Consider the following 14,762-nt stretch of genomic DNA (forward strand, 5'->3'; position numbering starts at 1 on the left):
AGCTAGTCAGAGGTGTTAAAAGTCAGTGAAGGCGAGGATTGTGCATGACAGCACAAATATGCTGTCAATAAAAATGAAGAAAAAAAATATTTACGTACCTAGGAAATGAGAGCAGAAGCTAAAGAGCCAGACAGTCAGAGAAGCTTTCTATGCAGGGATGTGTATGAGGATGACAAGACGAGGTGCTAAGGCATGTGGTGTAAAGGAGCAGATTGATACTCTAATGGAGGATCTAGTGGAAGTTACCAATTTAATCTGTGGCTCGACTACGGTCCCGTCAATCTAGGCTATAAAGTATCGTGATTGTGGGCTGAGGGAGTTGATGCAACGCTAAAAGAGAAAAAGATTTTTTCTTTTTTTTTAAGGGAAAGAAAAAAAAAAGGGGGGGGGGGCGGGAGGGCGAGGAGTACTCTGCAACGAAACGTAGAGTTACAGTAGAGGTATGTAGGACTAAAACACCTTCTTAGGAACCCTTACTAAACAAGTTAAATGGTGTGGGCATCAAGAAAGAGGCATTTAGGATATTTATGCAGATGAAGGGAGAAAACAACAATACTGCTGGTGAAAAGTGAAGGCAGGGTAGCAGTCAGTAGCGACGATATCAAGTACGCATGCAGAGCACATTACAGTTGCCTGCTGTGTGGGGAGTTTAATTGGCATAGGGGTAATCTGGGGACAGCTAAGTTAATGTTAGATCCCTGTCCACTGACTTATTTTAACACAAACTAAAGCAACTGATGAAAACGGATAAAGCTGCGCATGTGGGTGTGGTAGGTGAAACGTTGAAAACGTCCAGAGATGAAGCAGTGAGATTTGTAGCACATTTGATAATGCAGTTATCCATGAGTGCTCTGTAGGAAACGACTGGCTGAAGAATGTGACTTTGAACGTTTATAAACAGAAAGATGATGTTTTTGATCGTTGTAACTACAGTGGCCTGAAACTGTTGGATCAGATAAAGTAAGTAGTGGAGTTTTGTAGTGTATGAATGGAGAGGGAGTGAATATTACCGGGATGCAACTGGGTTGCACGCCTTGCACAGAGAATCACTGACGAAATATTTGCTGCTGGGCAAATCCAAGAATAGTTCTAGGGTTGCTGTTGTTCAACCCCGGTCTGCCTCGGCCGGCAGACCCGCTGACCGCAGGTACAACAACTGCCCCTAAGTGGTCGTCCCAGAGGTTCACTACACCGCTCATGTTGTGTTTGCGTCTTAATGCGGCATGTGTAATGCAGTGTTCTACTATGTGGGTTATGCTATGCGAATCTATTCTCCAAGCGAAGCACCTGTCGTCTGTGATTCTACCCAATCCAAAACTAAGCTGGTAACTGAGGAGGGCTGGGTGACATCCAGATCCTAGCTTAACTAGGTGAACTCGATCTGCTCTGTTTAACGATACCTCTTATGAGTGGATGTCGGGAGTGGCAGCCTGAGATACAGTGTACTGATCGCCGTGCAGTATAGCCCTGCTCATAATAACAGTACCAGTATGTAAGCGCTTCTTCAGTGCTCGCTTGGAGTGTCTGGAGGTGGAAGGTTGCTGGAGAGAGCCCCGTAATAGCTGTGTGGAGATTATTTTGTGTAGTTGTGCTGTGTAGCTTAGCTATATAACGACAGGGATGTCCTATGTTACCACAGGCTGCCGTGTAGAAATGTGTGTCTCTCTTATATAAATACTTTCTGACTGGAAGGACATTGTTTTCAAAGCGTAAGTGAACTGTGGGAGTATTACTGGTGCAGCCAGCGATAAGTGATGTTCTGTGAGGTATACGAGGTGTTGTAGTGGGTGTTAGATGGAATGGGAGCGCATATTGGAGACAAGCGGGCTGTACTTCCTTTTTGGTGACCTCGAGGAAGTTTTCGACAGGATGTCTGGAGAAGAGGTACAGTGGACAATATGGAAACTGGTGATAAGGAGTGGATTGCTAGAGTGGTTACAGTATACGAGGATACAATTACCCAAGTGAAAGTGAATGGTTGCCTGAGTGACGAATTTTCACTACCTGTTGGAGTGCATCAGGGATTTGTTTTGGGTCTTCTTCTGTTTTTATTTGTGCTCGAGGCACTGCTGAGTGAGTTTAAAACCAGCCACCCTTGGGAGCTGTTTTATGCCGATGGCGTAGCGTTGGCCATATACAGTAAGAAGGATGCCATAAAAATTTAGGGGGTAGAGAGATGGAATGAAGTCAAAGGATCTTTGAGTGAATGTGGGTAAAATGAAAGCAATAATCACTCGTGCGGATGGAGTCACTGTTGTGGCAGAAGGCGTGTAACCATGTATTATGTGGCGGAAGAGCGTTGGGAGCGACTCCATCATATTTATGTAAAATTTGCAACAAATGGGAACGCAAATGGTGCAGTGGTGTCAGAGGCAGGCTACGAGATGTCGTGGACTTTGAGTGCGCTAAGTAGAGGAATATGGAGAGAGGGCTGGAAACCTGAACAAAACAGTCTTGGCAGAAGTGTCTTTGGAGTTGAAAAGGAACTTTGCTATCTGTTGAAATGATCTGTGATGGGAGGGAGGAGGATGAAGTAGGCTACACTGCTAGGTATAGGAGTGTAGGGAAGAAGCTGACGGAACTGTTCCCTCTCCTTACATTTCCTGCATCGGTGCTTTACAGCAATGAGTCGTGGGGCAATAATGGAGGAGGACGTGCGTAGATTGCTGCGTACAGAGGGATGGTCAGAGGGATGTGTAGTACGTCCCTAAATGACAGAACTGCAAATGGCAGCACAACGAATGAACAGCTGACAGACTGACTGGGAACTGATGGCACTGGTAATGTTATACGTATTGGAGATCCATATGATTTGGACATGTGGACATCTATCTATCTATCTACCTATCAATCTATATATTCACAGATAGATAAATAAACAAATAAACAGATACAGATAGACAGACAGATAGATAGATATAGGATGGTCTGTAAATAGTGCTCTACTAGAAACTTACTTGGTAGTATTTTATGTACTGTTTCTGGGATCGCGCAGTCTGCTGGTTTGGGAATGGGAGTGTCACTGCGAGCAGAAAATAAATAAATGATACAGGTTAAACGTTGACAAAGCAACACAGGAGAAAAATCGCCGGATGGAACGATATATATGGACCAACCTGTCTGTTTATCTATCTATCTATCTATCTATATATACAGGGTGGGTCAAATGTTACTTTGCTATATTACTATTTTACTAACAGTTATATTTCGGAGAAATAAAATGTACAACAATTATCAATTTTCATCTATCTATCTATAACTCGACAACAATTATATATTAACTAAATGAAGTGCACATCAAGTAAATTAAAAATCAAGTTAAATTAAATGTTCAAAATGACCTCCTTCTTCCCCTAAACAGAATTGGCACCTCGTAGACACAGAGTGGCAAATTCTACTTCTCAACTCATGATCATTTATCAATTTGTCAGATTCTGCTGTTATTCTTTCTTTCAGTTCTTGCAGACCTCTAGGCTTTGTCTTTACTCTTTCTCTTTGATCATCCCCAAACTGTGAGTCACACGGCATTAGGTCAGGTGACCTTGAAGGCCACTCAACAGTACCCCTTCTTCTAACCCATGTGTCGAAAGTGTTACCGAGAAAATCTCGCACATTCCTACCATAACGAGGAGGTGTACCATCCTGCATCCATATTAACTTGGAGGCTGAAATATAACTGTGTTCTAGTTGTAATACAGCTGTGTTAATCAAATAATATTATGGTAAAGCAACTTTTAGCCCACCCTGTATATATATATATATATAAACAGGAAGCATACCTTGAGCATCTTCATAAGTCCCTCCAGCTGCTGCATGAGTTGCTTACGGGAATCCTGTAGGTATGACAGGTTGGACTCCAGCTCATGGCGGTGCGACCTTAGGGCTCGCAGCTCTGCCACTAGGGTGGGGTTGCCACTGCCCTCCACTCGCTCCTGCTGGCGCCTGCAAACATACACTCTGTTCCTGAAATCCAACTTTGTTTGTAAGCTGACCGCTGGTCACTGTCTACATGCTGCTCTTTACTTGCCTTAGACCTTACACATGACTGAAGTACTCATCGGTACTGACGTATGCAGGACTCCATTAAGACTGTCATCAGGGTGCCGAGCGAAGAACTTCACACTTGCAATGTTAAGCAAGGGCTGAAGGCTAGAATGGCCAATGCGACCAAAACTCCTTATATGAAAGAGGTTCCGTTAAACTAGACATCAGCTGCTTAATTATTTCTATTAACGTCAGTGTCATCTGCACCAATATTTTTAATCATTACCATCATCATCATCATCATCATCATAATCTTAGTTCCTAGTAATGCGTGTGGCGGAAGAGATAAGAAAATGGGTCTGAACACCACAAAAAATTGGGGAACGACAAACACAGTACCCTGCGAAATGGATCACACATCCATGGGGTCATCGTGCGAGCCTTCAATATCCTCAGTTCCACAAAAAAGTGCTTCACATCGCGTCTGTGGGATACAGGTAATTCCGCTGATAGTCAAGTTACAATACGGATGCAGCCCTTTTCATAAGTATCTCAACATATCCTTTATTCATACGTTTATATCCTTCAACAATTTTTTCGCTTCCTCAGCGTCCATACCTTGCTCACCAGCACTTTCATTTACCATAACTATCAGCCTCCCTGACTGCAAATATCCCTTATCCAAATAAATCACTGATATAACCTCATCGTCACCTTAATTACAAGCAAGCGAAGCGATGTTTATTGTATGTTCAGCTGAGAAACGAGCGGCCCGACATGACCCGGCCTAGCCTGACACGACACGGCCCGACCACAATGGTTTTCAGAGGATAATAACTTTTCACTGCGTGAGACAGAGAGGAGATTCTTTCAGCAGGTAGTAGGTACATTCAATAAATTTTGCTTTTAGCTATATATTTACTCATGAGACCAAAGAAACCCCTTGGAATCCAAGCTTTTCAAGGGAATGTTCTGAGGGTTTCAGTTGGCATGCTCCACTATGAAATCGAATTAAAAAAGATTCCCTGTTGTAACATCATGTTCTCTTGCATGAATTCTAGCAGTTAAGTATCGGATATTACGCTCATAGTTTTAGATGAACGTTTTTCTATGTTTAGGGGGTGAAATCAGCAAGGGTAATAGCCCCATTTATGGGTTTTATCAGTCGATCAATTGCAATGCGTTTACCAACGCAGTTCTTTGACACAGCAAGTCGGGAGCAGAGAACTGAACATTGCGCGTATGATAAATGCTAAGGAACCTCGCTATATGCACATCCCGAAAGAAAACGTGAGAGAGAAAACGTAAGAAAATAAAAATTTTAGCTCAATTATTCTTCTGTCATTGTTCAACTGTCTCAACAGAAATGTTGAATGTTTACACTAAGATGAAATTATGATGATGGGCGTATGTACAAACACTGGCTCTCTCGTCACGCGCTCACAAAGGGCACTTCACTGGTAATACTCATTTTCTCCATGTAACGATATAGTGTTAGCACAGTTTTTTATCACTGGATTAATAGCTTTCCTACTACTACATATTTCAGGAATTTCCACATTTTTCATGCAGTTGGTTTATGCAGTCCATATACATTTCTCATCATTCTCATTTCTACTGCTCTCACTCTTGACTTTTGATGCTCCAGCCATTCCACATCACCCACACATAAATCAATGTGGCCACTAGCACAACTTCATTCAGTCATCTTGCAGCTTCTGTATTCAGACCTCTTCTGTATCAATGTCCTCATAGCACCAGCCACTGTACGTCCTTGAACCACTCTAATTTTCAATTCCTTTTCACATTTACAGCGCACTGTAGGCACTTGTGTTCTCCCATCAGTCTCAGTTTCTATCCACTCATTATCACATCACGATCATTGTCATACTCGAATCATCATTTACTGTCAGATCTCGCCACTTTCATTTACACAATTCCTAACCATTCTATAAATATTTCGTTCACTGTTAGAAAGAAGGATAACATCATCTGGATTCATCAGATCCGAAATATTCTACCTCACCGTTCACCATCGCTTTCACTCCCTCCTCTGCACGTCTTGCTTTGACTCTCATGACTTCATCAACATATTGGATATATGGAATAAGCATGGGAACATGACACACTCTGCCTTACTTCAGCATCGACACTGGTCCACTCATTCAGAAAGTAGCATTCTTTTATAATGCTTCGCTTCCACCATAAAATATAATGCTTACAGCATAAGGCAGTTTCCTTTCGCATCAAGCCTTCCTTATATCCTCCCCGTTCATTTCATCATATGTTTAAGCAGATCCATAAATGCCATATTATGAAATCCTTCTCATAAGTTTTCTCCATTATCTGCATTGTTGCAAATATCTGATCCTCACCCCGTACCATTCTGAAGCCCCATTGTTCACCACTCACCAATACTCTGATACCTGTCTTACCTTCTCTGTCACTACTCGTCCTTACACCTTACACACTAAACACAGCAGACTTATTCAACGATGATTTCTCCATTCATTTCGGCCACCTTTACTATGAAACAAAGGGCACAAATACAGCTTCCTCTACTCTAATGGTACTACTCCACTCATTCAAACTTTTTGTCATAATTCTCACAAATAATGTATAGTTCCATTCGATTCTGTTATCTACACATATTTTAACAACAGCCTACTTCCTTGTACCTCTCTCGTCATTCATATTCATCAGTTATTATAAAATTAGTCTTTCCATCTACTTCACATTTTGCTTCCACCTCCCCATTCCCTCGTAACATCGTAGCTGCTTACAGGGGTACATGCTGTCTCTTAGTAACGTTCTCCATGTCCATACACCTAATCCATGTACAATCTCACTGTAGTTACTAAGTTGATGACTCAGCATGATCTTGCCAAAGACGTTTCCGTACCTTAACATAAAATATGGCTGAAAGATCTACGGACGATCTAAACATCCTCTGCTGGCAGGAAGAGAGTCGTAAGGGATCCCCTTCCGTTATGATACCCCCACATCGATTGTCTTTTCAGAGCCCAAATAGAAACTTTTCATCCTTCGGCAACTTTCACTTTACTGTCATTTTACATCACAGATTTTAATGGTACAGTCGTCACTGTCCCTATCCCCTTGTCAGTCTGTCTACCTCTCTACAGCCAGACGTCTTAATCCAGTAAGGGGTGGCCATAAACAAATCGCATACATGTTGCCTTGATCCCGGCCATTTCGCTTCCCTTCTCCCAACTCACCCCCCCCCCCCCAGCCATCTCTCTCGTATACCTCTCCATTCCATCCCTCCATCTCACCCTCTGTCTTCCCCTCCCTCTCTCCCCCTCCACCTCACTCACATGCACTCTCCTCGTTAGTCTCTCGCCTTCCATTTTCTCCATTGGGCCAAACCACCCCAGTGTATTTCTCCTAACGCTTTCTATCACATCCACATCCACATCTCAATGCTTCATCACTTCTTCACTTGCCAGTCTGTCTCTCCAAGTAACTTATGCTCCTCTAAAATAACTCATTTCCACTTCTCTCACTCTTGACATGTGTCCTTCCAGCAAGGTCCATGCTTCACTTCCATACGTTTGAGTTGGTATCACAGTACTATCAAGCAGTGACTCTGTTTACTTCCATGCTCAACTCCCTACTTTTTATCATTGTTTTCAAGGAACCAGCAACCTTTCTTCCCTGTTGTACCCTTTCAAGCACTTCAATAGACTGACAGGTAGCTTAAAACAAAAATCATGTATGGTGTATTATCCTAATCTGCTGTCCACATAGTCACCAAATATATTTCTGCCTGTACCAATTACTTCTGTCTCTTTTGCTTGATTAGAAATAACTCCTTACCCACCAAACAAACCGCGTAACAAAAGCATGTTTACCTTAATGCACTAATTTCTCTCATGATCTCTCGGTTCTTGGCTTCGAGGGATTGGATGAGTTCTCGTTGTGCACTGGAAGCGTCAAACCCTGGGCTGGAGTCCACACTGTCGCTGCCCTGGGGTGGGATGGGGAGTTAGCATACTGACTCGGGAACTAGCACTAACTACATTAAGCAACAATGAAACTACTAATCATTTTTTTCTCTCTAATAATATCAGACGGTTTTGTTCAGCTAAGGAGCCGCCTCCCTTACATCGAGAGTAGTCCATACATATGTGACAGACAAATGCTTTTCCTTTCCTGTTACACACACACACACACACACACACACACACACACACACACACACACACACACACACACACACACACACACACACACACACACAGTAATAATCGCATAGTAGTCTACACATGACACATAAATTATTATAGTTTCTTTCCATTACACAGGTGGAGTGCAGTAAGCAATGTTTATCTTTCACACAGTAAACACACGTACTCACCAGCAATGATGGCCAACATGGTCACAGAATATGCTGAATTTAGGTACTGCGAGATGAAGAGTAGACGAACAAAAGTTCATTGTATACAGTTAGTGAAGTTATTAACTACACTGTTTAGAGTAAGTGAAGTTAATATGTAAAGCATTACCGCAAAGCTGCATAGCATGTGTTAGGGTAACTTACTGACTGCGAGGCTTGGCTGGCAAGGCGGGCTGCGTAGTGAGCAATGAGCCGGTGTTCCTCATCCAGTTGACTCCAGTCTGGTAAACTGCTGATGCAACTTGGCCCCAAAAGGACAGAAGCAGGGTTAGAGATAGTCAGTAAAGTAAATTAAGCAAACAACCACAACAGAACCTGAAATTTGTATTGGAAAATTGAAAAACGTAAAATGTGTATGAAAAGAATTAGGCCTAGTTATGAATGTTCCTGAAGTAATATACGGCGAGACTAACTGGAGAGAACACACTAAGACCTTCTGACTTGTACAAAAGTGTAAATTAGATAACAGATGAATATGTGAGAAGTCTTCTCGATGGCTGGGGATTGAAAGTCCTCAATCTGTTGCATAAGATGCTGATGTAGAGTATGTTTTAAAGGTATGAGGTGGGCTGTGCTTTTGGATGTAGGTGATTGTCATGTAGGAGGACTACTGGGTCTTGATAGTAGGTTATGCCCAGAATCGGAAAACACACACATAAAAAAAAAAAATAGGGCACAAAAGCAACTACAGCGCACTTTCATGCAGTATGGTGGTTGCGAAGCACTCCCCGCCTTAAGCAGATGCCCATTCATGGCCACACTAAGAACAAAAAAGAGCACTCAAGAGAGCGCACCATCCGCGCCCACCAACGGATATGAAAGCCGAATATTTAACTGCCCTGCGGCTCTGACCTACGATAGATTATTTCCAAAACAGCATTACATTATTCTTGCCTTAACCCTTATCCCTTCCACCAACTTTGGTTCAAATCATATAAGAACTTTGTCAGTTGACTTTGTTCAGTAAACCTGCATTTGACCTTTCCATGTGACATTGACCTTTGTCCGACTGTTCTCAAAATCGATTTTCTTATCACTGCATTCGCCTGAACCCTTCCGCAAAGTTCAGTTAATATCGGACAAAACTGTAAGTTGGCCACGTCATATGCCCTTTACATATGGCCTATTTTTCTCTTAAAAATTAATAAATAAACCTCTTGTGATCCTTAACTCATCCATCAGGTTCGATCCAAATCGTCAAAACATTTCAGCAATTTTGTTCACACAGACACATGGGTTGAACTCTGACATTACCCTTGGCCGAATATTCTCAAAACTGAATCCTTTCGTATTTGCCTGATCATTAACATTTCCACCAAATTTGGTTGAAGTCAGATCACAGTTGATTGAGCAGACCTTGCCTAGTGGTTTAAGCATTTCTCATTCCTTGTGATCTTGACCTTTGACTGATTATTCTCATAATCGAATCCCTTTAATTTTGCCTTATCTTCAACCCATCCAAAAACTTTGGTCTGCAATGGACAGCAACAGTTTAAATTAATCTTGTCCTATGATCTTGATGTTTGAATTGTTGCTCTAAAAACAGTAGGTTCACTTCCTGTCTGACCCTCAACCCTGGCCACTTATCATCTGTCTACCGACCCGGCGGTAAATAGGTGGCCTGCAGTCCCTATGGACCCAGGTTCTAATCGCTGAGGCAGGGAATGTTTAAGGATCTGCAGTTCGTTAAAGTAGGGTTTACTCGTCTACCATAAGATCCGCCGACAAGTTGTAAAAACACCCCTGCTAATACCAATACACCAGTCCTGCATGAGACATCCCTAGCATGTATTCAATATGGACGGTGGGTGTTAATGCCAAAGTGATGACATGTAGAGGTAAAGTAAGTAGGAGGACTACTGGGTCACAGGGAACAGACTGTTAAGCCTATGCCCAGAATCACACACACATATATATATATATATATATATATATATATATATATATATATATATATATATATATATATATAAAACACGGGTTGAACTTTGACATTGCCCTGTGATCGTGACTTGTAACCGATCATTCTCAAAATTGTATAACTTCATACTTGCCTTACCTCCAACACTTCCCTTAAGTTTGGTCAAACATGGATAATAACTGTAAGTTCATTCTGACAGGAGAATGTTTATCCTAGCGTTGTGACGTTGATCTTCGACCGATTACACTAAAAACAATAGCTTTTCTCAGTGACTGTCACTCAGCCCTGTCATCAAGTTTGGTTGAAATCAGATAAAAACATGCTATTTTGTTCACACACACACACACACACACACACACACACACACACACACACACACACACACACAGATAAATGTGATAAACTAATAATGCTGATTTGCACTAATTTGAGTGCTGGATCCCTTGAACCCACACTGTTTTCTCCGAGGCTACCCCTGCGTACTTCTCACCATTTCACAAGAGCCTTGTAGTGTTTATACCTGATATCGGACACGAGCAGAACGGTATTTGTCATGAAATGTTGTGTATAAGTACTTAATCTTATAGGCACAAAGGAGTGGTAAAGTATTGCTAACCTAAAGAACGAAACACCGTTCCCCACTGGCAGCAAGGAAGAGTTTGGGGGGTTAAAATTCTGTGAAATCGGTACTTCACTGATCTTCTTCAAGACAAATTAGTACGGTCACACCTGTTGTGACTGAACACCTGCTACGGTATATATTCAGCATGAAGCACGAATGGAGCATTGCTGAAGCACACCTGAACACCGCTCTGAAATCTTTGTCCACTGATGTTTATTTTCGTGACATTGCAGTACAAATTATACACTTGGACGACATTTACCCACAGTCAGTCTAATATCAAATAAAGTTACACAGTATATATATAAAAGTGCGTTGTGGTTTATCATATTTCCACAAAGTGTGAACTGTGCTTTAGGTACCAACAGAAATTCGTATTATGCCTGGATAAATTATTCAAAACACAGAATTTACTCCTAAGCCCTTCAATTGCTGGCTATAATTAATTTTCAGAAGTGGTAAACATTCTTGTGGCATTCATTATACCTTCTAAGTGCATCTCACTTGCTGCTCAGTTTTGAGGGCACACTACAATAACGTCATGGTAGATTAAAAATATTTATATGGATCATCAATTTTCTCGGATATTCGGCACCCAAAATTTACCACTATCTCATGTAAGGACGGAGGATTTTAGGAGTCAAATGCGAAGAGGTGTGTGGCGACATCTGTTGTTCAAGGGGCCTATGGACTTCGAGGCACGGACTGTCTAGTCTGTACCCAAGTAGGGTACAGTGCATAAGAATTACAAGTAATTATACATACTGTATATGCAGACTTTTGATAGAAGCTTGATTATATATGTAAAGTAAGAAGGGTGCCTGAGTGTGTTACAAACACTAGAGTTGAAAATGAAGGGTGTGGATAATTGTATATTAAGTTCAGAGGAGCATAGAAGAAGGGTAAGAGGGCTTGTCAGAGTGAAAAAAAAAATATATAAGAACAAAACAAAAAGAGCTATAAAGACATTAATATAAGCAAATGATAGAGAACTTGGAACGGATGGATTTGAAAAATTTGTATGCCGCATACAAAAGGCATACTCGTATGGCTAAGAATGTAAAAAGATGTGTAGATGTCAGCGAGTAAGACTGGAACGGTAAGAATGGAAGAGCATGGTGGAAGGTGGAAGTATGAAGAGCAGTAAAGGTACAGTACCGGGTAAAACAAGGAGTTAAATAAGGGGATAATGGGAGGTAATTGTTACACTGACTACGAGCTAGTGGAGGTGTTCCCCCTGACAATCAATTTAATAGTTAACCATGTGTATACATGTATACCTATATACGTACTGTACATATATATATATATATATATATATATATATATATATATATATATATATATATATATATCGGTTTAGATTCAGGTATCTACATACATACATGCATATGTATATATACTTGTATTTGTATATATACAGTACAGAGTCATGCACGCTTATGCACACAAGTATTTGTATACATACGCACAGTCTCGTTCTTGGGGCCATAATCCCTTGTCTCACTCAAACAAACACAGTAAACTCAAGCCTCCATCTACCCTCGTAAACATTACTATCATCATAAAAGGCCTTCATCTACATTTAGCAGTTCTACTCACTGAATGTACAGTACCAGCCATAACTCCACCTCATTCATCTCATCACATACGAATGTAAGAAGGTGAGAAAAGTGGATAATTGCATAGACTGGCTGATCAATACAAGGCCGCTCCTGTGTAGGGATTTGACTCGACAACGTAGTAAGACAAAGAACACTCTCCCCCTCCCGCCAGATCTTCAAGCAAGCACGGGCAGAAAAAAGTATTAGGGAAAACCATGCAGTATGGAAAACCTGATGTGAAAGTTTAATGGAAGCGAAATAACAAAAATATATACAACCATACTGGAATTAATACAAAATCCACCACCGTATTTCCAAGCCAATTCCTTCTGTCTCCCTCCGGAAACAGAATTTGTCGTTCTATCCTGCCAAACCATTTTTAAATCATTACGTGTGCATCCTGTATAAAATCCTTTGATCCGCTCTAACACTAGGATAGTCTTTCCCCTGACTCTTCTCTTCCCACTAAGCATAACCTGATTGTCTTCTCATTAGGAAGGCTTCCAATGATATTAGTCAGTTTTATGGTAATTGTCAAATTTCTCTGATCACTCTAAGGAATTAGCTTAGAAACTCAAATGAGTGACCTTCGCAAAATCAAAAATGCCATATACAGTATCTATCTATCTGTCTATCCATCTATCTATCTATCTATCTATCTGTCTATCTATCTATCTATCTATCTATAATAGCTTACATTCTTGAGTGCTTTCCTCACAATCGTCTTATTGCAGAGATAATACATTGTAGCCTACATATCGTCTATCCATATGATATCTTACTTATCATTCACTCGGCACTCTGATATCGGTTGTATATTCCTAACGACTCGTTTTCCACATACCTCATGTACAATATGCAACATTATTGCACCATTACATGAATATTCTTATCATTTATCGTTAGGCTGCAGTGATGGGGAACAAAATCATGTTTATCTACTGCACTGCATTCACAGGCCATGAACAACTTTTATTTTTGCCGCTTTACTTATCTACATTTCCTGCGTATTGTCTGAATCTGTATTCTGTAGGGGATGACAAAATGACACCCATACATCTCTGTCCCTGTACAGTATGTATCCTTCCTGCATTGGCATACTACCCTACTTTGTATACTCTCCAACCACCCTACGCGTTTTAAGATCCCCTATTCTCTTAGTATCTTCTTTCACTCTGTATACTCGAACTTGCTCAGAATATTTACTTATTTATTTATTTATTCATTGCTCGTCAACCCACACGTAACAAATTAGTTCATCTACTCCTTCAAGTCACTTCGCCGGCACTTCTAAGATAACTCGATTAAAAATTCACCCACTTTTCATATTTAAACACCAACACTAGGCATACTGTTTGGTTACTAAAAATTTCCATTGCTACAAACTCACATCACTTTCCTGCCACTTCTGTCAGTACCACTACTACCTTCCTTCCTGGTTGTGCCGTCTTATTTCAAAAAACAGTATACAGTAATTAGTTAAGTGTCCATACGCTTTGTAAATCCGTCTGCTAATTTTGTTACTGACAGTTCTTTTCTTACCGTTCTAGTTCATAAGGATTTCAACAGTCATACCGTCTGCGCCTTATACTGGAATCGCTTGCGAGTAAGTAATGCTCTGATATATTTTTAAGTCAAAATTATTTAGTATGTATTCACAAAATGAAAAGCTTACTAATTACAGCCTGTGCGTATACTGGATATACTAATTAAGAAAACACGTGTGTTAGTATGTAAGAAAGATGAGTGAAGGTTAGAGCAGTGAAGGACATGAGTTACCTTCTGCTGGATGACCGACTATCCAGGGAGGTAGACTGAGCAGCCGCCGAACCACCTTCAAACCCATTGTGAGAAGGAAGAGGAGATGGAGGCCTTTAAATAAAGAGAAAAGTGAAGTGTAGTATACGTTAAAGGGAGAACACATCAGCAGCAGCACATTCTCCAAAGCGAGCTACTTTTGTCAATATTCTATGAAAATATTAATCCCGTATCAAAACAGGACTAATATATATATATATATATATATATATATATATCTATATATCTATATATAGATATATATATACACTAAACGGCTTTGCTAGTGGAAAAACAATGTGTTCCAATCGTGTAAGAAATGGGAAATATAACAATCAGTTGGAGGGAACAACTTCCAAAGACAGGGTGAATTTTAACGTTGATACGTGGGCCACAAATAGTTACATGCTACAAGGG

At 40.7% G+C, this 14,762-nt stretch overlaps 1 protein-coding gene across 4 annotated transcripts in view; it reads right to left on the reverse strand.

Annotated features, from left to right (window-relative positions):
• Dyb (Dystrobrevin) overlaps positions 1–14,762 on the reverse strand; it is a 67,108-nt gene that overhangs the window by 16,192 nt on the left and 36,154 nt on the right. For 2 of the 4 annotated variants that reach the window (XM_080264887.1, XM_080264881.1), the window contains 4 exons: positions 14,328–14,420; positions 8,546–8,642; positions 7,857–7,972; positions 3,780–3,942 (listed from right to left, as the gene is read on the reverse strand). In XM_080264887.1, coding sequence (XP_080121013.1) covers positions 3,780–3,942; positions 7,857–7,972; positions 8,546–8,642; positions 14,328–14,420 — 469 coding nt within the window. Of the gene's footprint in view, positions 1–3,779; positions 3,964–7,856; positions 7,973–8,545; positions 8,643–14,327; positions 14,421–14,762 lie in introns of all 4 variants that reach the window. The other 2 variants (XM_080264885.1, XM_080264878.1) reach the window with 1 other exon arrangement.

This window comes from Coenobita brevimanus, chromosome 14, assembly GCF_032717465.1.
Source record: "Coenobita brevimanus isolate Jiangsu-jjx chromosome 14, ASM3271746v2, whole genome shotgun sequence".
NCBI lineage: Eukaryota > Metazoa > Arthropoda > Malacostraca > Decapoda > Coenobitidae > Coenobita > Coenobita brevimanus.